General features: G+C 50.9%; 1 protein-coding gene across 1 annotated transcript in view; it reads left to right on the top strand.

The window, feature by feature from the left end:
- Positions 1-202: 202 nt before the first annotated feature.
- Positions 203-27,371, top strand: part of MEGF9 (multiple EGF like domains 9) — a 46,234-nt gene continuing 19,065 nt past the window's right edge. The window contains exons 1-2 of the mRNA XM_074556642.1: positions 203-701; positions 24,197-24,389. Of these exons, the coding sequence (XP_074412743.1) occupies positions 398-701; positions 24,197-24,389 (497 nt within the window). The 5' untranslated portion in view covers positions 203-397. The remainder of the gene's footprint in view (positions 702-24,196; positions 24,390-27,371) is intronic.

Below are 27,371 nucleotides of genomic sequence, written 5' to 3'. Positions count from 1 at the left end.
CCCTAAGAAAGGCGGCCGTGCGTCCCCCTCCGCCGCTGCCGGGGGCACGGCAGCTCCGGCCCGGTGCCCCTCACGCCCGCACAATGCCGCCCCCTCCCCGCCGCGCACCGCCCCTCGGCCCGCCCCCGCCCGCCGCTGATTGGCTGTGCCGCGCCGTCAGGTAGGGCGGGCGCGGCGCTGATTGGTCGCAGCGGCGCGGGGCGGGGCGGGCGCGGCGCTGTCAGCCGGGGCGCGGCGCGGCGGGAGCCGCCGGAGGGGCGCAGGGCGCGGGCGCGGCATGGCTGGCTGAGGCGGCGGGAGGAGCCGCCGCCGCCCGGCGCCGCTCCCGGCCGCGCTCGGTGCGTGTGCGAGCGCCCGCGTCAATGAGCGAGTGCATGGCGGAGCCCCGCGCCGCACCATGAGGCGCCGGCCGAGCACCGCGCTCGCCCTGCTGTGCCTCGCCGCCCTCCTGGCCGCCGCCACCGCCGCGCTGCCCGCCAGCGTCGCTCCGCCCGCCGAGCCCGGCAGCGGCAGCGGCGGCCCCGCCGAGAGCAGCCTGGGCACGGTGCCGCCCGCACGGCCCCGCGGCACCGCCGCGCCCGCACGGGGCAGCCCGGCGCCGCCGCCGCCCGAGGAGGAGGAGGAGGAGGCGGCGGTGGCGGAGGAGGAGGAAGAGGAGCAGCAGCAGGAGGAGGAGGAGGCTGCGGACAGCGGCCCCGCAGGTGAGCGGCTCCGGAGGCAGGCGGTGTCAGCGGGGCCAGCGGCGGGGAGCGGGACCGGGCTGCGCCCCATCCTCCGCCGGGCGGACAAAGGCGCGGCCGGGGACGGGGCGGCGGCTGCCGGGGCCCCTCCGGCTGCGAGACCCCCGTTCGGGGCGGGCGGGGGCAGCTCCGCGCTGCGGGACCCCCCGAGCATCGCCCGGCCCGGCCCGGCCTCCGTGCGGGGCCCCGTGCCGGGCTGTGCCGGCCCCGGGATGCTGGAGGGGCTGCCTTGCCCAGCCCGTGCCTTACCGGGGCTGTTCCCGGGGCTTTTGGGGAGCAGCGGGGCAGGTGCTGCTCCCGGCTACCCGGAGCATCCTTCAGGCAATGGTCCCTGGCAGGCACTGTGCTCCCGGTGGAGGAGATGCAGACCGGTCCGTCCCATCACCTTGCATCCAGACAGTGGCCAGCAGGGAGGGTGCTGGACTGGGCATCCCCCGATGGGACTTTGTAGGTTGAGTTGCTCCACAACCATCAAGCATCCCTGGTGTCCTACCTCGATGAGAGAACAGGGTTAGTGATGGCTTGGAGTCACCAGAACCTGTATTCTCACCCGTGTCAGGAGGTGTATTTGCAGCTTAGCGGATGCTGGGGTGCTCACATGGCATCTGATGGATGTGCATGGACAGAAACAAGCCCCAAATTTATCTCTGCTGGGAATGATGTGTCTCAGTGCAGCCTGTGAGAGGCCTCATCCTGCCCCCGTGGTGGTTGGGGTTTATACAGAGCTGAGGAAGGTGCTATGGCAACAGGAATAAGTGGAATTATCAATGTGGGGTGTAAGGAGGAGAGAGGTGAGGGGTGGATGGGAGGGCTGTGCTCTCAGGTAAAGCTCCTTCTGGCAGCACTGGTCACTCACTGGGAGGTGAAACACTGATGCTCTTCCAAGCTGAGACTTCAGCTTACCTGTAGATTAAATAGGCAAAACTGTGCTGGAGTACAAGGATGGAGCTTTGTCCATTTATTTTACTGGAGAACTTGGCTTCACTCTCCAGCTCCAAAGCTTTATCTTCAGGCACATGCAAATACTATAGCACTGATTGTTTCCTGGTTTATATTTATGTTTTCTCTTTGCCTGGAAGATGTTTAGCTTAAGTACGTTGAGCTTCCTCTGATGTGAAAGGGATGCAGTCTGTTCTGGTAGTGTTAGCAGTCTGAACAAGGGGATTAATCAGCTTTTCTTCATTTGGTTAGAAATAAAATCGAGTGAAGATCTGGAGTTACTTGTTTTCCAGACTTTAATTTGCTTTTTTTCTGTTGAGTTTTCTGTCTCTGCTTTTTCTGGAAGAAACAGAATGGCTTAAGATTGGGAATTGCTGATAAAGATAGGATGAGTTGAGTGTTCTTAGAGCAAAGGCAATTTCTCATGTGCTTGATCAGATTGGACTGAGCAGCTCAGTGCACACAGTGAGATGCTCTGGGCGCCAACCAGGGGATCCACAAACACATCCCAGCACCTTTCCCTCTCTGACCCCTGTGCTGTGTTTGTTTCCTTTGATATCCATTAGTATCCATTGGCTCTGGGTCGCCCACCCTGAGCTCCAGTGGCTTCATCAAGATTCTCCTGCTCCTGCAGGCAGAGTGACGTGACAAGTGCATGAGTTGGCTTTGGGATGCTCCCAGATTCCATGGAGGATGCTTACATAACATCCTCTGTCTTCTGCCATTTGAGCTGTCAGGGATGGAAGTCTGGGGAATTTTGTGTCTGATCCCTGTGCTCCCACAGCCTGCCCTCACCCCTGTGCCTCAGCTCTCACTTGGGAAAAGGGAGCATGGAGGATGAGCACTCCCCACCACCACCCCTGGCTGTGCTGAGTCTGTATTCCGAAGGCCAGCATCACCCTTTGAAGTTTTAACGTGCTAATTATTAATGGCTACAGCCACTTAATCACAAAATTGCTCTCTGGTGCCTTCACACTGTGGTGGTGATGGCCAGGGCAGGAGCACATGGGCACATTGTCTTTTCCTGGAGGCCAGGCTGTTAGTCCTGAGTGTGACAGGATGAGATTAGCCCTGGCTGAGGGGGGATTCTGGTGTGGGTTTTGGGGCACCTGAGGGTGGGTGAGGCAGCATCAGGAGGAGATGCTGGGCTTGGCAGCATCCCCTGTGTGATGGGGGAGCCTGGGCTGGCATTAGGGGTGGATGGCACAGCCGTGCTCGGTGTGGGAGCTGCTCCCTGTGGGTTGTGTGGGGTTTTCTGTGCTGCCCCATCTGCTGTGACCTGTGCAGGGGTTTGCTCTCAAAGGCTGTTAAGCACCAAAGCCACAGCAAAGCCAGTGGACATAATGGGCTTAGCTGAAACCCTCCGTTTGCTTTAACTCGAGCATGTTTTCAACATCACTTTTCCAACTCAGTAGGTAATTAATGCATTATGTGCTCTGTTGCATTAAACAAATGGGCCTTTTCACATGCACATTATTAGAAAGGCTTCCCTTAATGTTCATAGCATTATCACTGATAAGAGCTTGGTGTGAGAGGCCTCAGGGCCAGTGGTGTTCAGAGCTACCAAGATTTCATTTCTGACTTTGGTGCATTTCTCATTTTGATTTAAGAAGCACTTCAGTTTTCCTCGAGCTGCCTGCTTGCTCTGTTCTTGTCCTCCTCCTTTTCCCAGTTTCATGATGTTTATTTTTCTTTCCAAGCCTGTGATCATGCTAAAATCCTGGATTTTGTTTCTAAGGGAAGTAAATTGCTAATCCTCATGTTTGTGGAGACAAGCTTAACATATCCCCCGCCTTATCACCAAAGCTTTCAGCACCCGCTATAGAGACTCTGCCTCTTCCTTTTATTCCCAACAGTCTCATTTAAGCAGGAGCTGGAGCTTTCCTGGGGAATCTGCCTTGGGAATGGCTGCTGCTGGGGTGGATGCTTGTGTTGGAGCAAAGATGCTGTGGCCAGCATGGTGCTGGTTGGACTTTCCCCGCCTAGGGAACAAAAATCTTCAATTCCACGTGGTTCTCATGGTTCTTAGGGCAGCGTTGAGTAACGTGGGTCTCTTTGAAGGATATTTTGTTCTGACTCTCTTTCAGCCCTATGCACAGCAGGTGGGTGGGCTGAAAAACCCAAATGCCCTTTCACAGCCTTGCTGTGCTGGGTCAGCAGGAGAGCTGCACCCAAAGCCAGGATATGGTGTCCTTACTTCTCTCCTCTCTGCTGTTTTGTCGTGAAAAACCCAAATATCCTTTCACAGCCTTGCTGTGCTGGGTCAGACGCCATACCCACCCTGAAGTGGTCCTGCAGGGCCACACTGGAGTGGCACAAGGACCACTTCAGGGTGGGTATGGTGTCCTTACTTCCCTCCTCCCTGCTCTTTTGTCATGCCTCACCTGCATTCCTGGGTCACCAGCTCCCAGGGGTGACTTTGGGTCTGACTCCTCGCCTCTGCAGCACGCAGGAGGGGACAATGAGCAATTTCTGCTGCAGCCACAGGGCCGGAAATGCAGGTGGCTTGGAGCATTAACCACAGGAAGGTGTCACATGAAATGTGTGAGAGCTGAGTCAGTGGCTGATGGGTCCCCAGCCACCAGCGTGGGGCTGCTGCTGATGGAGGAGGTGCAGCCAGGGCCCCTCAATGGGGGTGGCTGCAGCTTTGTGGGGGATTAGCTGATGGGTTTAGCTTGTGGAGAGGAGCCTGGCAAATCCCTGGGGGCGTTGGGATGACCTGGGTGATTGGCTGGGCGCAGGGGAGGTGACAGGTTGAGGAGGGGACTGGTGAGTGCTGGCTTTGTCCAGCTGGAGAGGTGGAGGGTTTTGCTTTTGTGCATGTGGAGAAAGGTCTGTGCATCCTGTTCTGGCAGGAGGGGTGGTGAGGGTAGGCTTGGGGGTCCCCACAGCACTTAGAGTGTTGTAGAGGAAAGAGTGGTCCAAGCCTTGGAGCCATCAGCAGCCAGACCCTGCATGAAGGCTTGGGAGCTCTCAAATCCTGCTAGAACAGAAACAGCCAAGCTGTTGAAGGTGGTTCCAGGATCTTGTGCCATCATCCCTTTTGCAGCTCTGGGTGACTTTTCCTCTTCTCTCATCCAGCTGTTAGAACCTTTGGAAGAAATCTTTCCACCTGCCTGACTGCCCCTGCTCTGCCTCTGACCCTGTGGGGGACGAGCAGAGCAGCCAGGGAGGGTGAGCTGGAGCTTTGCTCCTGCTCATTACTTGGGAAGGCAGCTTAAGCCTTCCTTGTTTGAGGGCTCAGGATTGTGTTCCATGTGGTTACAGAGATAACTTGTGTTCAAGGTGCTAGCAGGATTTAAATTTATTTAAAGAAATGGAAATGAAGGCATGGATGTGAAAGCTGAGGATAAGGAGGATGGTCTTGTTCCTCAGGATCAGCACGAGAGCAGCCAGGACAGAAAGTGCCTTTTTTCAATCAAATAATAAGTTTGTATCTTTGTGCTTTAAATAAAGACATGTTGCCCAGAACAGAAAATGTCACTCCCTTGCCTTCCTGCCTGCCTCCACGCTCCCATCTGAATCATTCTTGAATCAGATGCATCCAACTGTCCTGACTCAAGATTGAGATTCTGGGACTCTAGCAATGCTCATGAAAATCAGGATATTTCTGGGAGGATCTGTAGAGCATTGAGGGTCTTGTTTGTTAGCTTCTGTCTGCTGGGATTTTGCTTTTTGTTTTTATTTTAAATGGTAGCTGAGGTTCAGATATATTATCACTGAGGTGCCACTTGGAAATGGCCCCACCTGTGTGAGGTGATGTTATTTACCTGGCTGCTGTTGGCCATACCCAAACCCCAGCCTGTGGGGAGGCAGAGGTGCTGGAGAACTGAAACAAGTGCTTTGTCTGAGGCTGTGTTATGGCAGATGTCCCAGTGCCTTCGCTCCAGGCCCTGTGAGGGTGGCTGGGACAGTGCTGGAGTGTCACCAAAAAACCTCTTGTGACACACACTGGGGTTTGCACAGGGTGCAAAGGTTGTGCTTGTCCAGACAGCTGGGATGGGCTTCCTGGACTGTGCCTGGTGCTGCCCTTGGAGCACCTTCCTGGTGGTGCCTGTTCCCCCTGAGGCCCCCTGACCCTGCCTGGCTGTGCCACAGGGGACAGGACTGCGGTCAAGGAGTGGTGGTGTCATGGGCTACACTGAGCTGTGACCCCATCCCTGAGGGGGCTGTGGCACTTGTGCCACTCCAGTGTGGCCCTGCAGGTGGCTGGGATCCTGGGATCTGCCTGCCTGGGTCGCAGTGACGGTGGGCGTGGAGCCTGTGGCAGTGATGGTGGGCGTGGAGCCTGTGGCAGTGATGGTGGGCGTGGAGCCTGTGGCAGTGATGGTGGCGTGGAGCCTGTGGCAGTGATGGTGGGCGTGGAGCCTGTGGCACTGATGGTGGGCGTGGAGCCTGTGGCAGTGATGGTGGCGTGGAGCCTGTGGCAGTGATGGTGGCGTGGAGCCTGTGGCACTGACGGTGGGCGTAGAGCCTGTGGCAGTGATGGTGGGCAGCGTGAGGACAGGGACACCCAGGACATGCCATGCCCCAGGGCTGTGGGCACAGGAGCACAGAACAGGCTGTTCCTGAGGAGCTGAGATCCTGGATGTGAAGTTCTGCTGAAGTCTGAGCAAAGACTCCAGAGGGTTTTGACGAGAGCTCTGTGAACACCCAGGGCTGAGGCTCTGTGTGAGCTGGTGACATTTGTGGAGCTAACAGCAGCTGACTGTCAGGGAGCTGCTGCCAATCTGAGGTGCTCACTGGTGCTTCCAAGAAGCAGCAGAGCTCTTTGTGGTGGTGTGATGCATCTGCCAGCTTTGGGAATCAAGCTGTGCCAAGGCCGGGTGCTGCAGGATCCTTTTACAGCCGCCTGGAGGGAAAGGCTCCTTCTGCTCTACCTCTGACAAGCACCTAAAAAATCAAACAAAGAAATGATGTTGAGGAGCTGGATTTTTGTACAGCACCTTGACTGCACCTGAGACTTCACTGAGCTCTTGGATGAGGATGGAGCAAGGGCTCAGATTTGCTTTAAAAGTCCTGGAAAGCTCCAGGCTTTGTTGCCCTGGCAGGTGCTGTGTCTGAGCTCAACAGGGCTGCCTTGTGCAGTGAGGCATTGCTGGGTGGGAGTGGGCCCAGAGGGGCAGAGTCTGGCACTTTGTAATTGGTTGGGGTTATTAATATATTTTATGAGGTAAGGGCTAGATTGCAATCCAGCCATCTGCCCTGCCTTGGGGAGCCGTGTGTCTCCAGCAGCCCAGGAGAACAGAACCACTTGCAATTCAGTCTCATTAAACTGGCTAATACCCAGATTTCTGCTTCACAGGAAATTATTTGCTTTTTTAAAAATTTATTTTGACTTTTGGGTTGTATCAGACTGAAGTGGAGTGGTTGTTCTTGCTTTGCTTCTGCTCATGCTTCCAGTGAGCTCAGTGAGTGTCCTGTGCCTTGGGGCTGCCTGGGGCTAAATCCATCCCCAGTGAGGGGCTGGGGGCTGCTGGGTCCCTGCCAGGGGGAAATGCTCCCAAAATCACAGCAGGCCTTGTCTGGAAGGGTCTTTTATTGGATTAAAGCTTGTCAGTCTGGAAGCATTTCCAACAAGACATTCAAGACTTGGAATAATTGACCCTCATTTGTCTGGCAGAACGTTTTCCCCCCTATTCAATAGGAAATTTCCCAATGGTTCTGGTGTTGTCTCCTGCAGCTGCCACTCCTGTAGGAGCAGGGCAGGCTGTCCCCTGTCCCCTGTGCCACTCACTGCCCACAGCTCCCATCCCTGCATGGAGGGATGCAGGGAGAACAGTGCAGCCCCTGCATCCCTGCTGTCCTGGCTGTCTGCTCTTGTTTTCTCTGCCCATTTCATGGAGGCAGGGAGCAGGGAGGGGGATGCTCGATCCTCCTGCTTTCCTGGGATTTCTCCTGGCTGCCTGTGAAGAATGGACCCTCCCAGCACTGCTGGGACCGATGGAGCTGCCCAGAGCAGCTCCTTTGTTGGAGGCTGAATTCCTCCTCTGCCTGCTGCTCATCTGGGTCTTCCCATCCAAAATTCCTCTCCCCTCTGTCACCCAAGGTGCAGCAGGGTTGGGATGCCATGCTGCTGCCCCCAGCAGCTCTGCCCCAGCCCTTCAGGGCTTTCTACCCCAGTTCTAGAAGAGATTTTGGAGATCTCTGCTCCTCATTCACACACACAGGTCTTATTTCAGTGAATGAGGAGCTTCCCCGGAGCTGCATGAACTAATGCAAAGCCTTAGCTTGGTCTTGCGCTGCTTAAAGGAGGATTTTTCTTTTTTTTTTATATTTCTGAACACCTGCTGTATGAATTAAATTTGCCTTGTAAATGTAACCAATTCAGAGTCTGAGCATGAGCGATGGGCGTTTGCTTTTTGCCTGGAAAAAGAAAAAAAACAAAAAACCTTGAAGGTTTTATTCTTCCGGCAACTTGGCTTTAAAGCAGAGAAGCCAAGGCATTTCTTTTTTAACCATTTTTAATTCAGTTGCCCCTTGTTCTTATAAACAAGCCCCCAGAAACATGACGAGGCAAGCATCCCTGCTATTTATAGCTCTGCTCCACATGCCTGTTTTAAAAATCTGGGCAGCTAAATGGCTCTGCAGCCTTTCAGCTAAAGGCCTAATGACACAGGCATTTTCTATGCATGGATGGGTGGGTGTTTAAAGGCTCTTGGTGCTGAGCCTTCACCCTCAGCAGGCAGGATGGTTTTACAGCAGGGAGGTTTTTCCTGGGCAAAGGGGGCACTGCCCAACCCTGGGGAAGGGGCTCTGGTGGCTGCACCCCATGGCTCAACCACTGGGGATGCTCCCAGCAGGGTCAGTCCCCACACCTTGGGGTTACCTCTAAACAAGATATATTGGTATTCCCCAGGTTGTTAGGTTATTTTTTAAATAATTTGTTGAGGCTGCATTAACCTCTCATTCTTTTTTTGGTTTTTTTTCCCTCCTTTGTGGCATCGCCTCCCTCTAATGACGAGGCTGCTGGTAACCTTTACCCGTTTAACTGGTCATGCCACTTCTCAGATGAATCTGCTTTATTCCTGGCAAATTACACAGCCACAGTTTTCAGGCAGCTTTACTCTATTTTGACTGACTGGCTGACTATATTAACTGATAGTGCTGCTTGGGCTGCTTTGATCCTGTATTATTTATGGAAATGATGGCACATAACTCTGTGTAGCTGATTAATGCTGCGTGTATTTTTAATATGCTGGTTCTCCTGTTTGATCTGTGCTAAATGATTCTTCTCTGATGTGTTCCTGGGTTCGTTTTGGCTCTTTATGAGAAGGAGATTGAAATGGACTGTTTGTTTTGTTGCCTTCTTTTTCCCTCCCAGTGGTCTCATCGTGGGCTGCTTTTCCAGCTTTCACAGGTCGTTTTCCCCAGCAGGGCTCTGCCTGCCACAAGGAGCACTTACACTTTATTGCTATTAATTTGAGCACTTTGTTGGTGACATTACTCTAAATTCATCCCTCTGTGTGCAGTTGTGGGAAATTTTGAGAGGATACAAGGTGGGAAAACAACATTTTAGGTGATGCTCAATCCTTCTGTGCAGTTGCTGAGTGAGACTGTGACTGTCACTGAATGGGACTCGGGTCAAGCAACACCTGAATGAGAACAAAACCAGTCTAAAATGTCAGGAATGTAATTAATATTTTCTGTGCCTTGTCACAGGATGGCTGGGACTGGTTGAAATTAAGAAGATGACTTTAATTGCCAGGGATGTGTGTGCTCAACCCACAGCTTCCTCCCCTGCAGTGTGAATGTGGCCGTGCCTGGGGAGGGCTCTGTGGGCACAGCTGCTGCTCCATCCCATCCAACACCCCCTGGCATGTGCAGTGCAGGAGGGAGGCTCGTGCCCTTCGTGCCGCCTCCAAAATCCACCCCCAGCACTGGATGTGGCTCATGGGGTGCAAACCAGGAGCTTGTTCCATCTGTGAGCTGGAGGATCAGCATTTCCCCTTCCCAGGGGCCTGGTGGAAGGGAAGGAAGTTGATGATTTGTTAAATATGTATTTTTTTCTCCTTTCTTTTGTAATAACTGCTCATTTTCATGGCACAGGCAGGAGTTGTCTCCAAAGCCCTGCCCTCACCTGCACGTGGTCACATCTGCCTTCTCCCTGGGCACGCTGTGTTCCAGCAATAACAGGTTTGTGAGGATGCTTTCATGTAAAGGTGCAAAAGCAATGCTCAAAACCTTCAAATGAAAGCTTTTCTTCCCTTCCTCTGAACAGTCCTTTTTGTCAAAATCAGCAAAACATAAATCTTTCTGCAAAAGATCCCTTTTCCTTTAATGGGCTTTTCCATTGAAAACAGTTTAAACTTGATGCTCTGTTCCTTCCCTCCAAATTTTTCAAAGCTCCTTGGGCTTTGAAAACTTCAATGATTCCATTTTCATTCCCTCTATTTAAAAAAATGTATAGGTATATGTATAACATATATATATATATATATATATATATATATATATATGTGTGTGTGTCTTTTTTTCTGCTAGCTGAAGGTCTTGCCTTTTATCCCAAAGCAAACTTGATAGATTGGGTTTTGGGGTGTTCTTTCTCTGCCCCAAAATAGACATGCTCATTTGAGCAGTTATTTGGGGAAAAAACCAGGATGAATGCACCCTGTTGGGCTCTGAGGGAGCTGGCAGAATTTTGGGAATTTTTTCCCTACAAACCCAGCTGCCTCCTCAAACCCATCTCAATACCAGATGGGTGAATAATGGGGCAGAGACACCCACAAATTCACCGTGCCACAGGTTTGGAGCATTCCTGGCTGGGGAAGGGACAGGAGCTTGCAGAATGCCCCAGCTGGCAGTGCCTGGGGGGCAGGAGGAGGGATTGCTCAGTCCCAGCACTTAAGGAAGGATCCAAGGAGGAATTTGCCATGTTTTTTCCCAGTCCCAGCACTTGAGGAAGGATCTGAGGGGGAATTTGCCATGTTTTTTCCCAGATCCAATACTTGAGGAAGGATCTGAGGGGGAATTTGCCATGTTTTTTCCCAGATCCAATACTTGAGGAAGGATCTGAGGGGGAATTTGCCATGTTTTTCCCAGTCCTAACACTTGAGGAAGGATCTGAGGGGGAATTTGCCATGTTTTTCCCAGTCCCAACACTTGAGGAAGGATCTAGAGGGGGATTGGCCATGTTTTTTCCCAGTCCCAAAGCTTAAGGAAGGATCTAGTGGGGAATTTGCCATGTTTTTCCCAGTCCCAACACTTAAGGAAGGATCTAGGAGGAATTTGCCATGTTTTTCCCCAGTCCCAACATTTGAGGAAGGATCAATGAGGAATTCACCATGTTTTTTCCCAGTTGCAATAATTGAGGAAGGATCTAGAGGGGAATTTGCCATGTTTTCCCCAGTCCCAACACTTGAGGAAGGATTTAGGAGGAATTCACCATGTTTTTCCCCAGCCCCAACACTTGAGGAAGGATCTGAGGGGGAATTTGCCATGTTTTTTTTCCCAGCCCCAACACTTGAGGAAGGATCTAGAGGGGAATTTGCCATGTTTTTTTTCCCAGTCCCAATACTTGAGGAAGGATCTAGAGGGGAATTTGCCATGTTTTTTCCCAGTCCCAACACTTGAGGAAGGATCTAGTGGGGAATTTGCAATATTTTCCAGCTCCCCACCTCACTTGACCATGGGTGCTCCAGCACTCCGCTCCCTGTGAACATCCATGTCCCATTCAGGTCTGCCCTGTGGGGTTTTCCAGCAGGGTAAATCTCACTGTGACATGGATGTTCTCAAGGAGGAGAGTTCCCAGTTTGGGTCTGGGGGTGCCCAGTTTGGGTCTGGGGAGCTGCTGGGCTGTGTGACATCCCCATGGCTGGCTCAGCATCCCCTGGGCCACAGGGCCAGCTGGCACAGGGAGCAGATGGGGAGGTGGAGCTGGGTGCTGGGCCAGGTTTCAGGCCATGATAAAGCAAAGTGACGTAGAGAACTAAATACCTGTTATTGGAGAAAGGCAAACAGAGCCTTCCCCTGCCTCCAGCCTTGCTGCCTTCAAGGGCAGGCTGCATGCCTGGCATGGAGCTCCCTGCAAAGGATGTTCTCTCCTTAATTTGCTTGCTTTGTCTTGGCTGTGCTGTTGAGAAATCCAAGTTTGACTCCATATAATGAATGACAAACATTTATCTGGTCTGAAGTGTTTTATTCTGAGTGTTTTCTTCCTCCTGGAAGTTCCCAGTGAGTTGTTGACAGTGTGCCCTTTGACGTGGATTAGTGCTGACACCTGGCAGTTGGATCTTCCCATCCTTTTCACATCTTGCTTGTTCCTTTTCAAGAGAGGCTTTTTGTACATGTCTGATCCATTTAAAATGAAAGATAAACAACAAATGGACCAGTCTCTGAAGGGACAGTCAGTTACAGGGGTGGTACTGATTTCCCTGTGGAAAGCAGTGAGCTCATGGGATGGATGGAGTGATGACAGGAGAGAGCCTTCCCCCAGCACCTCAGTTTGGTGGCAGGGGATTTTTTGGTTTACAGACACCTTAAAAACTTTCCAGGAGATGTGGGGATGGTGAGTTCAAGTTCAGGGACTGGAGAATTTCTGCTCTCCTCTCTGCTTCACCACTCATGGTTTTGTGGTCCCTCTGAGAGGATCCCCTGTGTCCACTCTCAGGATGTACATGAACTTTCTACAGGAACTTTGCCTCAGAGCTGGTGCCTCTCCCACCTCTATGTCAGTAATTCCAGGTGTTACATTTATATTTTCAGTGGGTGCAGTGTTGGCCCTGTCAGAGCAGAGTCTCAGGGCTGTGTCAGGCACTGGCAGCTCCCTGGTTCTGTAGGATTTTGGGTGCCTCTTTGCAGGTGGGGCTCAGATCCTCCTTTCACCTTGTTTCTTTCTGACAGCAGGGCTGGTGGAAGAGAAGGCACTGCTCCTCCTCCTGCAATGCCAAAACAGTCATTATGAAGCCCTCAGAAATGAGGAAATGGTCAAGATAGAAATGTCAACAAACCTCTCCTAGCTGACCATTGGCTGCAGAGGAAGCTCTGTGGTTTGGAGCATTTCTTTGGCTCAAAGGTCAGGCTTTGGGATCAGGCTTGGTTTTGCCAGGCCCAGACTGAGTGTGCTGCTGTTGCTGAGGGTAATTCCCCTTGGTGTGATGCTGGAGGGCTCAGCTCTGGCTCTGTAAATCACTGCTTTGCTTTCAGCATCTTGGCTCAGGCTTGGTCTCAGCTCAGTGCCTGAGCTGTGGGTGAGGTGGGAGTGCTGCACAGGGCTGCCTCCATCCTTCCCATCACACTTTTAAAGGTTTTGTGATCCTTCCCATCACACTTTTAAGGCTTTTGCCTATTTACAGAGGATTTGGGTGTTCTGTGGCACAGGGCTGTTGTCTGTTGTACTTCCCTGAATGACCTGGTATTTATTGTGGAGGTTTCAGAGAATTGGCTTAGGCTTTAAGTTACTGTTTGTTTGTGGTTGCTGAACTTGTGCTGTTTAATGGAAACATTTCCCTTTGGTAGGAGAGCTATTGCTGGAAATACATACAGGTAATAAATACCTCGTGGCTGAGGCAGGAGCTGGGACAGATGGAGCTGCAGTGTCCATCCACAGTGACTCAGGAGAGGGGAAAGAAAAGCTGATACTCAGCCCTGAGTGGAGTCATCCATGTGCTGCAGGGCTTGGGACTCCAAGCAGAGGTGAGGGGAGGCAGGGGCTGGCAGGAGGGCTCTGCCCCTCTCTCAGTGCAGAAGGGATTTATGCTTTTTAAATTCATGCCATGGCTGCAGGAAGAAGTTCTGCAGTACAGCTGAGCTGCGCCATGCTGGCTGCTCCCCTCTGCAGATGATACTGGATCTGCTGCAGTCCCCTGTTTCCAGTGATAAGTGATGACTTTCTCCATCCAGGTGTCTTTTTCCATGACGTGTTCTGACCCATATCAGTTCCCTCTTTGAAAGCTTGGCTTCTCCTCCATGGATTTGCCAGCAAATTTTGTCTGGCTGCATTGTCTACGACCCAGTTTGGCAGGTGCTGGCTGAGAACAAAGGTGTGAAACAAGTTCTGAATGTGGGAATTTAAGTCCCTTGCTCTGAGCTGGAGTTAAAGGCATCACTGTGCAAAGTACAGCAGGACAAGTGCAAGGCTGCATTATAAAATAAGGGAATAAAATGTAAGGAGCAGGAAACTTCTCTTCCCAGCTCAGATGACATTTTCCTTGCTCTGTCCCAGCAGCTCACGTTGTAACTTACAACTCCTTGTCTGGCAGGAGTTGTGGTAACTCCAAACCAGCCCATAGCACTATGTCATCATAACTTTGAAACAGGACCCAAATGGCAAAACCTGCCCCAAACCAGTTGTGATTACTCATGCTCTGTGCTATCCCTTTCCCCGCTGGGCTTTCTGCTATGGTAATTCCACTTATTAAGCAAGGAGACAAAACACCTTTATTACACTTGGAACCAAGCTTGGGAGCAGTGAGAGGAGCAGGACTTGCTGGCTGCAGGCTGTCAAAGGGTTTTCTTCTCTTGTCTCCCTTCCTCTGCATGGCCTTTAAAGTGAGGGAGAGAGGAACAAAGATACTTTGCTGCATGTGATGAATAAAAGTCTGCATTTCAATATGTTTGTTTAGAGTAGAGAAGAATTAGGGATGTGTATTGGGAATGAATCCTGGGATTTGCTGGGTTTTGCTTCATCTCCAAGCTTGAAAATGCAAAGAGCTGAGACAAACTGGGGTCATAGCTCAGGCTCTGGAAAGTTTCTTTTTATTAACACTTTCAGTTAGTGTTTATTAACACTGTGGATAAAAGGTGCCTTTGTTAACGGGTCTGTCCCTTTGCTGCTTGGCTGGAGGAGCTGAATCTTGAAAGGAACTGCCCTGGGCACCTGCTGGAGTCACTGATGAAAGTTTTCATTCCAGATTTTCACCACAGGCTTAAGACATAAAATAGCCTGAAACCCTCCAAAGCAAGTCTTCCTTTTCTTTCTCATTAAAAAAAAAGGTTAAAAAAAGTTGTGAAAATGCCTCTTGCTGTCTGTGTGCCAAGCCATGAACGATGAGCCCCTTCCCTGTGTGGTGAGCATTTCATCTCACAGCAGTGTGACCCCTCCTTGCTCCATCTCCTCCCTCCTGTGGGTGTCCAGAGTCTCCCTTGGAGTGCATCTCTCAGCCTGGGGAATGATTAGAGCATTTAAAAATAATTCCTGCAAGCTTGGAGAGAAAACTGGGCCTGATGCTTGTGCTGTCTGTCCCTAAAGGTGAAGACCATTCCCAGGACAAGGTGGGGTGCTGTGGCTGTGGGGTGCTCCTCCTTCCAGGACCTGCAGAGCACTCCTCTGCCTCTGCTCAGCATTTCCCCTCCAAGCATTTTTATACTCAATTATGGGTTGTGCTGTTGCTGTTGGCTTCTCCTTGCTTTTGTTTTGTCTTCCCTCCCAGTGTAAGAGTGCTGTAAGTGAAGGAGAAAGGAAGGATGACTTCTGACCACGTTCATCCCAGGCTGGGCTGAGCTTTGGTGGCTCTGCCCAAGGTCAGAGAGGCAAAGCTGCAGCTCCCTCCATGCACCAGTGAGGAGCTGGTTACACCTGGTGTAAAGAAATGGAGTTATGGCTTCACAACAAAAACAGCACTGTGTTTTGCAGTGAGATCAGCCATGTGTGTGTTTGCCACCTCCCTGGGAACCTCCCAAGAGACCCCAGCCCTGCAGCTTGTCCATGGTGTACCTGCATGGGAGAGGGAGGCTGTCACTGTCCTCACCCTTCAGCAGCTGAGGGCACTGCAGCAGATGTGTCAGCACCTACTCTGGGATTTCTGAACTCAGCAGAAAATGGCTTTCCAGCAGCCTGGACTTGGCCATTCCCTTTTCTTCTCCCAGGCAGTGTGAGCCATGGCTGGGGATGACAAACCCTGCTCAGCAGCACCCACAGAGCTCTTGGCTTGGGTGTTCTGTGGGTGCTCAGCCCCAGGCTGGCTCTGGAAGGAGGAGCTTGGAGGTCACATCCATACACTAGGAGCATCAGGAGTTGATTGCACTGACTTGGGAGAGGAGGATCTGTTGTATCTGGAGGGCAGAATGCTCTGGAAGGCTGCATGCCTTGAAGCAATGGGTTTTGGTTTAAAGTAGCTGAATGGTGTCAGGCAAACATGCAGGCAGGAGCTGCCTCTGGGCAGATCTATCCCCTGCAAGCTGGACAGAATCCCTGCTCTGCTGCATCCCTGGCAGTGTGGGGTGGCTGTGCTGCTGCTCCTGCCCCTGCTTGGATCTGCCAGCAGAGCAAGAACTGAAAGTTTTGCTTCTCAGCAATGAGCAGCAAACCCAGCTAAAAGGTTTGACCCTGTTCTCCCTGGTCTTGCTCAGAGGAGTCTCTGAGGGCCCTGCTGGGAAGGGTAGGATGTCATCAAGGGGTGTTACCCGAGCTCATCTCTGTTTTCTTGCTGGTTATTCACACAGCACAACCTTACAAACACTTGGAACGATGGTTCCTGCTCAGGGTTTGGAAGGATGGTTGGGAGGGCACTTGGAAGGATGGTTCCTGCTCAGCCCAAACACAAACACTTGGAAGGATGGTTCCTGCTCAGGGTTTTCTCTGCAGAGCCTTAAATCTCCCATAAATTAACATGTTCATGCATTAGTTGCAGCTCCTGCCTCTGGGCAGATCCATCCCCTGCAGGCTGGACAGAATCCCTGCTCTGCTGCATCCCTGGAGTGTGGGGTGCCTGTGCTGCTGCTCCTGCCCCTGCCTGGATCCACCAGCAGCAGCAAAAGAAAGTTTTGCTTCTCAGCAAACCCAGCTGTTACTCAAACAAAAGGTTTGACTCTGTTCTCCCTGGTCTTGCCCGGAGGAGTCTCTGGGGTAGGATGTCATCAAGGGGTGTTACCCGAGCTCATCTCAGTTTTCTTGCTGGTTATTCACACAGCACAACTTCACAGCCCAAACACTAGGATGGTGGAAGGATGGCTCCTTGGAAGGATGGTTCCTGCTCAGGGTTTTCTCTGAAGAGCCTTAAATCTCCCATAAATTAACGTGTTCATTCATTAGTTGCAGCTCCCCGAAGCACCGAGCAAAGTTTGGGAGTTTAATTACTTTTTGCAGGAATCAGAGCACGCAGAGCCTTCAGCAGATGATTATAGTTCATATTATTCATGCAGCTCCTCATAATCCCCTGCTCTGCTGGGCCATGGTCGATAGAGACTAAAATTGGAATCTGCTCATAAATTCCCATCCCGTGTGAGGTGTCTTGATCATCCAGTGAAAGCATTTTGCTGACAAAACAATTCAGTTTCCTGCGAGGTGCCACGCAAGAGTATCTGTCAGGAGGGGATGAGCTGCCAGGGTTCTGTGTGCTCTGCCAAAGTCAGTTTTCACCCTGTTTATCTCTAAACCCGGCGTTGGGCTGGCTGTGTCACACACTGGGTGGTAAAAAATACAGAGATTTTCAAACAGAAACATGGAATATTTATAGGGTTGCAGACGTTTGTGGAAATATTAGCGGGGAAAATTTAATCAACTAAAGTAGAACGCCAACAAAACTATTTTTAAATTAATTAAAAGGCTTGGATTCATTTTTTTTTTTTTTTTAAACTGTGGAGGTTTTAATCCTCAAGTATGTATTTGGTCTGTTTGAAGTTACTGTAGTTTCTTGTATCATAAACATTTTAGGGCCACATTCCTCTTTGTGCACAGTCTGCTTCGTAAGAGACCCCGGAGGGTTTGTCTGCCTGTGGAAACTTATTGTTCTATAGGAATGAATAATTCCTCAGCTGCAGCTGTGTAATCCCCCCTGCACAGCTTTCCTGCCCTGTTACCTGGATCTTAATGACTCCAGGACCCCTCCTGTTCTCCTTACATCTCCTTGTCCCATCCATGGGAGCTCCTCAGGTGTTGTGCTCCAGCAGAGCTGTGAGCTGGGGATCTCCCAGTGCAGGAGGAATACTGAGTTAATCAAAATCCATATTTTTCTTTTTTTTTTTTCCCCCCCGATGTTTACAGGGTTTTATCCTTTAGTCTCCCAAGACAGCTTTACACCTGTGAGTCTGACTTTTGATGCAGCTTTACTGGGGAACGAGCAGGTTCAAAGCTCTCTGCACAGGTTGCTGACTTGTTTAGCATCAAAAAGGAGGAAAAAGCAACAAAATTGCTCTGTGTGGAGGAGCTTTCGGGAACTGCTCAGAAACCACGTGCAGGTGCAGGGGAGGACTAGAAATAAGCAGTCCCAGAGACTGAGCAGCCTCTGCCTTTGGGGAGGGTCTCAGGGTTCAGGTTTGTTCATGGCTGGGGAGGCAGGAGGGGTGTGAGCTCTGGTGAGGGGTGATCTCCATCCCTTTGGAAAGGCAGAGGCTGAGCTGGAGTTTGGCTGAAGCCCCAAACCTGTCTGCTCCAGGCTGATAAAAATGCTTGTACAGCTGCTGGTGACCCCAAAGTCGGGACCTTGGCTTTGTGCTGCTTTCCAAGTGATCAGTGAGTGATTTAATCTGATACAGTATTCCTCAACAGATGTGTTTAATCTTCTAATGACGTTACAAGTGATGTATATGAATTGAGAAATTGTTGTCTTTTCCCCCTTGTTGACCTGTAAAAGCCTTTTATGGAACAACACAAGCGACTCCAACACTCTTAACAGCATTAATGTGAATGAAGTTCCCTTCACCATCAGCACCTGACTGTGCAGAGCCTGGAGCTTGATGGAGGCTGTGAGTGCCCAGGATGTGGCACTCACTAACAAAGTGGTGCAGAATAACAGAAGACACTCCTGTGTGTATATAAACTTTTTGGGGGATAGGCAGAGATACTCTTCCTACCATTTTGGCTTTGCATTGTAGCCTGAAGTGAGAGTAAATTACAGGTCTGAGCACTTGAGTGCACCTTCATGATGCAAGAGTTGACTCTCATTTTGTGCTGAGTGCTGTCTGGATGGGAATGAGTTCTGGGATTTGGCAGAACTCCTCTCTTTGGGAAGCTGCAGTGCACCAGCTCCTCTCTGGGCTGTTCCTGCAGGAGCTCTTAGCCCATGGCAGATGTTCCCCAGCTCCCTTGGGGGAGAGCTCAGCCAGGCTGTGCCCTCGCAGATCGGCTGCAGCTGTGGGGAAAGGCTGGAGGGCAAAGCACTGAGATAACAGCTCCTGCACTCAGAGTATCGGTAGAGTTGCATCCACATGAGGAGTGATGGAGCTGAACCCAAATTCCAGTCCAGGGCAGACTGGACCACACTGTGGTGCATCAGAGACATGGAAGGGATGGGCTGGAGCTCAGGGAATTGTTTGACAAGGTCTGGGTAGGATGGGACCTTCCCTTTTGACGGCTGGCTCATGCCTACTGTCACCATCCCACTGTCCTGACCCTCATCCCATTGTGGGGAGGTTTGGCACATCAGTGCATTGTGCTGAGGGGATGAAATGTTTTCTCAGGGGGAAGGGAAAGAACCTGTTGGGAGGCAAGGAGAGAGACAGAGCAGTGGTGCAGCACAGCTGTGCCTTTGGCTGTAGTGAGGAGAAATTCCCAGTGCAAAGAGCAGTGCCTAACTCTTTAAGGGGGATTTGTGTGTTTGGGGGAAGAACTGGAGCAGTGCAAACAAGGAGAAAATAGAACTGCCAGGCTGGCTCAGAGCAGAGCTTCACCCACCCAAGAAAGGCCAGAAGAGGATGCCAAGAGGACAGGGCATGATCCTGACTGTTCTGGACAGAGTTTCAGAGCCTTTCCCATCAGGATGCTTCCTCCAGATCCCTGTGTTTAACAGCCACCAGTGGACCTGTCCTCTGTGAGCTTTTCCAGTCCTGCTTTGAAGCCACAGGTATTTCTGGCAGCCAGAACGTCCCCTGACAATGAGTTCCACAATTTAATTACAAGGGGAAAGGAAATGACTTAGGATAGATTTTTAAACCTGCTGCCTGATCCCTTTATTCCTGTCTTGTCAGGAGTGGTGCCTGCAGAGGGATTGAGAAGGGGAAATGGAAGAGAAGGTAGGGCTTGAATTTGGAAATGAAGTCTGGGGAAGAGGGAAAACTGCTAAATTAATATAAAAACAAAGCCTTTCCAGGGATGGGATGCTGTTGTGTGCAGTGGTTTAAATCCTTTAGGATATCTGGGGAATATTTGGGGGGTGAGGTTCTTACTGGGCTGTGTTGGCTTCAGAGCTGCAGGTGCCAAACTGGGGCTGCACCTCTGGCTCCCAAAAACCCAACAGTACCTCCAGGTTAGCAATGATTTTGGTTTTTTTTTTCCCTTTCATCTATTCTGGAGAACAGAAAATGTCTGTCTCCTTGGGGATGCCTTTGCAGCAGGACAATAAATAGCATCTGTGGGCCTCCACAGCTTACAGCTGCATGTTCTTATAATCAAAATGTGCACCTTGGGTTTTCCAGGCTGGCTCCCAGGGAGCAGCTGAGCTCATTCAGGACCTGCTCTGGTTCAGGATGTCCCCAGTTAATGTGGTTTCACAGAGACCTTCGTGCCTTTCGCAGTGTTGGCTTCTTTACCCTTTGTAAATATTTCACCTGTTTTCTAAATTATTCATTCATTAAGTGGCTTGGAAAGGAGGAGGAATGGTGCTTATAAAATGTGTGAAAACTTAAAACACTGCAAAGCTGAAAGGATGTGAAGGAAGTAATTTGAGGAAGGATTTTTCCATCAGAACCAGCCCTGGTTAATTACTAGGAGGGGATGGGAGATGAAGGGATGTGGGGGGTTGATGGATCTGGCACAGGCTGGGGTGTTTGCTGGGCTTTGCAGAGTTGGGGTTTGCATTGGGATGGGATTTGGAGGCTGAGATCTCTGTTAGGGGAGGATGGAATTTGAGGTGGCCCCACTGAGGGGTCACAGGGCACCCTCAGACCTGGAGGTTCTTGGTTGTGCCAGTGCTGTTTACATGGTGTGGACCCAATACAACATAAAACATCTATTCCCCAGCTTATTGCTAACTTATGGCTTTTGCATACTAAAAATTAATTGATTTTAGTTTGGGGCTAACTGAAATTGAATATTAAATCTGTCTTCACACAGCAGTGTGCCCCTTGCTTCCCAAATGAGGAACCTTTCCTTCCACTCCACCTTTCTCCAAGTGAAGGTGAAGTATTGTTCCTGAATGGAGGGAGAGGTGTTTGGTTTTTTATGGTGCCTCTATTCTTGGACCTCAAAACATCCTTATGCTGTTAATGAATTAAAGCCTGTCAGTCCCTTCATGAGCAGAGGTGGTGGGTTTTATCTGTGATAACCAAGTGCTCTGAGCTGTAGTGTGGTGCTTTGTCGGGAAGGAAGGGAACCTTGGTGGTTTAGCAATGGGGAACAGGCAGAGACGAGCAGGGCTGGGAGGCCCTGGGGGGCAGGGGAACACCCTGAGATGGGGAAACTGAGGCACAGCAAGGATGAGTCAGGACAGCAAACTGAGAGGAGTCAGAGCTTGGACCAGTGCCTCACCCCTGAGAGGTGTTTGCCCTTGGCTCCCTTGCTGGTGGTGTTATCCCAGCCTCAGCACAACCCTCCCACCATGACTGTGCAGTCTGGAGTGGGACATCCTGGGGCCCATCCACCCTCTTCATTCCTTTGCCTTCTCAAAAGCTCTCAGTGAGGTATTTTTGAAGGTTATCTTCAAAAGCAAAACACCAGCCTGAGAAAACTGAACAAAGGCTCCTAAAACCCAGGCTCTGGCCAGAAGCCAGGACAGTGTTCCCTGATTTTCCTCTGTAGTGCTCATCCTCTTTGCTGTGTTCCCAGAGCCCAGGGCAGATGTTTGTTATCAGTTCCTGGTCTGGCTCAGGACCATTCTCACCTTCTGCCACCCGGCTGCTGGGGGGACAACAAAGTGTCCTTAAAATCAGCCCTCAGCTTTCCATAGCCTGCTACATCCTTGTGCAGCCCTTGTCCTGGATGGAGCTCAGATTCCAGTGCTGCTGCCTGAATCTCCTCCCCTGCCCAGCCACAGAGCTCTGGGGTGTTTTGGGGCTGCATCCATGTGGGAGCAGGGCTGGATGCATTTGGGGTGGGCAGGGACCCTGTGGGATGCTGCTCCCCTACCTGGGACCACCATCCCTTCCCAAAGGTCTCTGGGGTCATGGGAGAGGTGGGGTCTTCAAGGAATTGACCCTTTTGGGAGACAACTTGTGGATCTGTTGAGCTGTGCCTTAGCACACACCTGGGGTGATTTCACAGCTGCTGTCCCCATCACTAGCAGAACCAGGCTCCACCAAGCAAAAGGTGTTTTGCCAGTGTTATTTTGGATTATTGCAGCATTTCTCACTCTCCTGGGGCACAGCATTGCAGTGGTGGCTGTGCTGCTGTTGAATTTGGCAGCTCAGGCAGAGCCTGACCTGAACTGGGGCAATTTTGATGGGCAGGAGCATTGGATGGAAAGCAGTGGGTGCTACAAAGTCAAGTTCAAGTTCAAGGTACTGCCATCCAAAGTGATGGGGCAGAGCTCCATGGTGCTGATGGGAACCATCCTCAAGCACTGCCCTGTCCATCCAGCCATCCACCTGGAGTGTCAGGATGGTGGCTCTGGCTTTGATGGAGCACAGGGGTGGTCTCCACATGGAGCTGCTCATCCCCCTGTGTGGGACCTGCCCTGTCAGTGCCTCCCATGCCATTAGAATGGACACAATGCTCATTTTCTTCCACTGATCAAGTCTAGCAGGTCCAATGGTACCACATATTGAGTTCTGAAAGGGAAACTTGTTTTGATGCATGTTTGACAAACTCCAGAGCGCTTTTGCTCAAGTTTCTGTGGTTTCTGCTGTGGTGGGAGAGAGAAACCCAAGTGCCCAAATCGATATGGTTCTGCTTGGATAATTGAGCTGGGAATTTAGTTCATTATGTGAAGTGGCTGCTGAAGTGGATAATTGGATCTTAAGGTGTTTGTCCTATCTGATAGTTTGGATTGAAGAAAATTTAGGTGCAATTTCACAGGTGTATAGGGACAACATGGCTTCTGTGGAGATCCTGTGGTGCAGTAATAAAGCTAAATAACTCACAGTTCTTTGTGTGCTAGAAGAACAGGGATGACAAGAAAATGAGCTTTAAGTCAAGTTTTCTTGGGATGAGGACCTGGCCTCTCCTATCTCCCTAAAGTGCCCTGAATACTGACTCTTCTCAGGCAATAACAAACACCAGCAGTTGTGTAAAGCCCCTGATACTTTATGCACTATTTCTGCAAATAATCCTTGTTTATAATTCAGTCTTGGCAGAAGAAGACTTTAAATTATTAAGGCACTAAATATTTTGCAGTGAAAGAACAGAGATAAAGCTCTTGGCAGAAACAAATTGCCAGGGAGAATTTGTTCTCTTCAGTGCATTTGGGGCTTTAAAGTATTACAAGAAATAACGTGTGGGGGGACTGGGAATTCATCACTTGATCAAAAGATTTGCTTCTCTCCTAAAAAAGCAGCTGTTCAGTGCATGCTTTCCAGCACCCCTAGAAATAATAGTGTCCCCAAAGACAATGTTTGGGTCCCCAGAGCCATCCCCTCTCACCACAGGACTGAGGGTGGTCTGCTTTAGGTGGTGGAGGTCCCTGTTCTGCCTCCAGCTCTACCACAGCTTTTGAAGAAGAGTTTTCATGCACTTGGTGCTCCCCTGAGGGCAGATTTGTGGGGATTCTTCCCTTCTTCAGGAGTGGGAGATGCTGCTGCCAGTTTGTCCTGTCAGAGTTTGTTCTGTGGTACCAGGGCTGTTCCGGTGGTGTGGAGTGGAGGATCTCAGAATTAATGACTTTGCAACCTGTTGCTGATTTTATCCTGATATTACACACTTATTGCTTGTCAGCTCCTGGAGTCAGAGGGTGGCTAAGTGTGTGTATGTACATAAAGACATTGTTTACAGCTATATATAGATAAATTTTAGATAGCTGTACCCATAATCTTGTAGCTCTTCCTTGGAGAGATTTCAAGCATGAGCTGTGGTGTTTCAAACCCCAGGGCGCTCCCAATGTGGTTTTTGTCCATCATCTCAACATTTTAAAGCAAAAATCATCCTTAAAGTGGTGATGGGGGTATTCAGAAGGAGTGGTGATGCCCTGTGATGGTGTTCACAGGGGTCTTAGGATGAGGGAAGAGATGAGGATCTGACTCCATGTTTCAGAAGGCTTGATTTATTATTTTATGAAATATTATATTAAAACTATACTAAAAGAATAGAAGAAAGGATTTCATCAGAAGGCTGGCTAAGAATGGAAAAGGAATGATAACAAAGGCTTGTGACTGACTGAGACAGTCTGGGCAGCTGGGCTGTGATTGGCCATTAATGAGAAACAAGCACATGAGACCAATCACAGATGCACCTGTTGCATTCCACAGCAGCAGATAATCAATGTTTACATTTTGTTCCTGAGGCCTCTCAGCTTCTCAGGAGAAAAAATCCTAAGGAAAGGATTTTTCAGAAAATACCATGGCTACAATACCCTGGCACAGGGTGCCCAGAGCAGCTGTGGTTGCTGCATCCCTGGAGGTGTCCAAGGCCAGGTTGGACATGGCTTGGAGCAGCCTGGAAGCTGTCCCAGCCCACAGCAGGAGTTTGGAATGAAATGGGCTTTAAGGCCCCTTCCAACCCAAGCCATTCTGCAGTTCTGTGGTTCCATGCCTCTGTTTCTCTTTCCTTGCAGGAGATCTGTGCAACTGCAGCTCGGTGGGCAGCGCCGGATGCAACCTGACCACGGGGCAGTGCCACTGCCTGCCTGGCTACACGGGGCCAGGCTGCCACAGCTGTGCCCACGGCTTCTTCCCCCAGCTGGGAGGCCAGCAGTGCCAGCCCTGCAGCTGCAGCCCTGCTGGAGCCACCAGTGAGCAGTGTGACCAGTGAGTAACCCACGGTTCTGCACACAAAGCGTTGGGATTTGGGGTGGTTTGGGTTTTGGGCAGGAGTGGGTCTTGTTGTCTCTGCTGGTGTTTAAAAGGAAAAAAAATAAGCAGGAGGGAAGCTGGTCTTATAAAAATTCATGAAGATTGTTCTTCCTCATTCAAGAGCTGAATTATGAAAATATCTGTGGTTGTGGCAAAAGCCCTGGCAGCCCCCAAGGGAGCTGACTTGTGTTTTGGAGTCGCATGGAAGCAGAACCTCTCCCAGTGCCTTGTGCATCCCTTAGTGAGGCTGCCCTCAATCCTGAGCTGGGAAGGGAGCAGGGGCTGGGGTCTGTGGAGGGGTTCTTTTCCAAAGGGATGGGTTTTATGCCAGAGGCAGGCACAGCTTTGTGCTCTGCCCTCGCTGAGCACTGGGGTGGAAGCGGCAGCCCGAGAGCAGAGTCAGCTCCTGCCTTGCCTGGTGTTTACAGGCACCAGAGCTGATGCTGGAGCTCTTGTATAATGAATGTGTTCCTCTTCATTTCACCTCAGCCACCCTCACATCTTGCCTTGTGAAAGCTGGCACGCAATGATTTTCCAGGCAGTGATCTGTCAGCCATCAGAGGCAGTGCCTGAGCTGGGGGTTCTCTGTTCCTGCAGGATCACACCATCAGCAGCCTGACCCACTGGCTCTGCACCTTGTGCTCATGGGGACAGCAATTGCAAAGTCTCTCCTTGGAGGAGAGCTCAGCAACCACCCTGCAGCAACTTCCAGCCTTCCCAGGCTGCCTTTTTGTCTTCTAGGGCTGGGTCTGGGCTCAGCGTGTGTTGAACACCTGCAGGTCCCTGCCAGGACAGGGGCTGAGTCAGAATGCTCTGCAGGGACATGCTGCCTGTAATTATTTTATACATTATCTTTTCCCAAACGACCAAACCCTCTGTTGATGTCCTTCCTTTTTGTTTCAGTGTTGCATTTTTCTGCTTGCATAAGCTCTGACAATTCAGTGCTTAAAAGTAGCTCTCCAGTTGAGGAAAGTGACCTTCTTACTAAAAGAGGTGATTCTTGAGGGTGGGAAGTATGAAGTTTTATCACCTTTTTTTTTTTTTTTTTAGTGGCTGTTTCAGGTATGGGAAGATGTGCCTGGAAGCATCAGGGTTTGCCACAGAATTGAAAGTGTGATTGTGGTCAGATCTATTGGAAAGGTGAATTGGGCAGAAAGGCAGATGGGGCAAATCCTTGGGAACTGGGAGAGGAGGGGAAATGGAGTAACTGGGTTAACTGGAGGGGAGTGTTCTTACCCCAGCTGTGAGTTGCTGGGCAGTGGGTGAAGCATGGACATGTCTGGTGTCTCCCCATGTCTCACTACATGGGGCGAGCCAAGGAACGCCCTTGGGAGCTTCAGGTGAGATGCTCTGAGTTGTGAAGGAGAATGAGGTGGAGCTGGAGCCATCTGTGTGGAGCCAGAAACAGCAGGGACTCCCCAGCCTCTCCTCAGCACCATTTCACAGCCTGGAGGGATGGGGGAGATGCTCATTCTCAGCCATTCAGAAGAGACAGCACAGGGCAAGACGTGCAGGGAGATTTGGGGAGGGGGATGTTGCTAACAGAGGTCACTCTGTTTCCCTTCCCGCCCCACAGGGGTTTGCTGCAGACAGAGATGACCTCTGGGTGTTTAAAAAGAGAAAAATAGGTCAGTTGTCTGTGTTGCAGGGCTGGGGGCATCAGAAGGGCTGTTGTAGTGATGTGTGTGGGAAAATGGAGTGGGACACAAAGGGCAGCAGGGCAGGTGCTCCCCTTGCTCCTGTAGTGTCAGAGTGGGCACCAGGGCTGGGCACAGCTCCTGCTGCAGCTGGCAGGGCTGGGGGCAAGCACCAGGGATGGGGGGATCTGGCTGATGGGTAGGAGAACCTCCCATGCATTGCAGGGCAATGGGTGTGTGAATGCAGGAAGGGAATTTTGGCTCTCTGCTGGCAGCCCTGGGTGGCTGCTGAGCAGTCGCTGGAGGAGCAGCAGTGTCCCTCAGGCAGTCTCTGCTCAGGGATGAGGCACGCAGGCATTGCCCAATACCAGCAACCAGCTACTGTTTTGTTGACATGGAAAATCCTGTAAGTTGTACAATTTATTTATTTAATAAAGCACCAGCCCAGCTCGACTTGCACAAGCGAATTCCTGAGTGAGGCTTCAGAGGAGAGCCATGGCTGTTCCAGTGGGGCTCTGGGTGGAACAGCAGCAGAGATTTTGGACTCTGACCCTTTCTAAGGGTTCCTGATTGGAGGGGCAGAGTGCCCAAAGGCCGAGCCCTCAGGGCACACAAAGATCCCTCTTAGGTTTCAGTCAGCTCTCCCAGGCTTTTGTAAAAGTGCCTTTTAAATACAGCACCACCATATGATGATTATTTGTATTATTTCTCAGCATGCTCTTGGGCTGGCCAGATGGCAACCCAAGTGCCCTGTTTGTTAACCAGACCTCAAATGCAGACCATCAAACAAAAATTAAAAAAAATCCCTTTCCTGAGGCGCAGAGTTGATTTTGGGAGTGAACATTGACCTGACATGCTGTCGCTATGAATGGGCTCCATGGCTGCTAATCAAAGCTCTGTTTTGGTGGTGCTTTAAATTTGATTATCTAGGAAGATCCACACAGATCCCCCTGTGGGATGGCAGAGCATTTCTGTGCTCTGGTTTGGGTGGTTTTTTTGTTAGATGAAAAGCTGTGTGTGGCTCAAGCTGAGGGGCTGGATGGAGCCGTGGGCTGCTCAGGGAGGGCTGACACATCTTGGAGAGGGGAGGGAATTGTCCCTGCTGTGGTTAACGCCTAGAAACCTCAGAAAAAAATCACATTTCTTTGGGTTGGATGCGGTGCAGATGCTTGCTAAAGATAGCTGTGGCCTGGAAGTGTTCACAGTCCATGGAGGAAGGGTGGGGAGAGAAGCTGAAGTTTCAAGGGCCATGGTCAAGGTCAGAGTGGTGGAGAATGAGGACGGTGACTCATGTGGGTGC

Source organism: Zonotrichia albicollis, chromosome 21 (genome assembly GCF_047830755.1).
Source record: "Zonotrichia albicollis isolate bZonAlb1 chromosome 21, bZonAlb1.hap1, whole genome shotgun sequence".
Taxonomy (NCBI): domain Eukaryota; kingdom Metazoa; phylum Chordata; class Aves; order Passeriformes; family Passerellidae; genus Zonotrichia; species Zonotrichia albicollis.
Note: the sequence above shows the minus strand (reverse complement) of the source record. Positions and strands in the feature narration are given on the sequence as shown.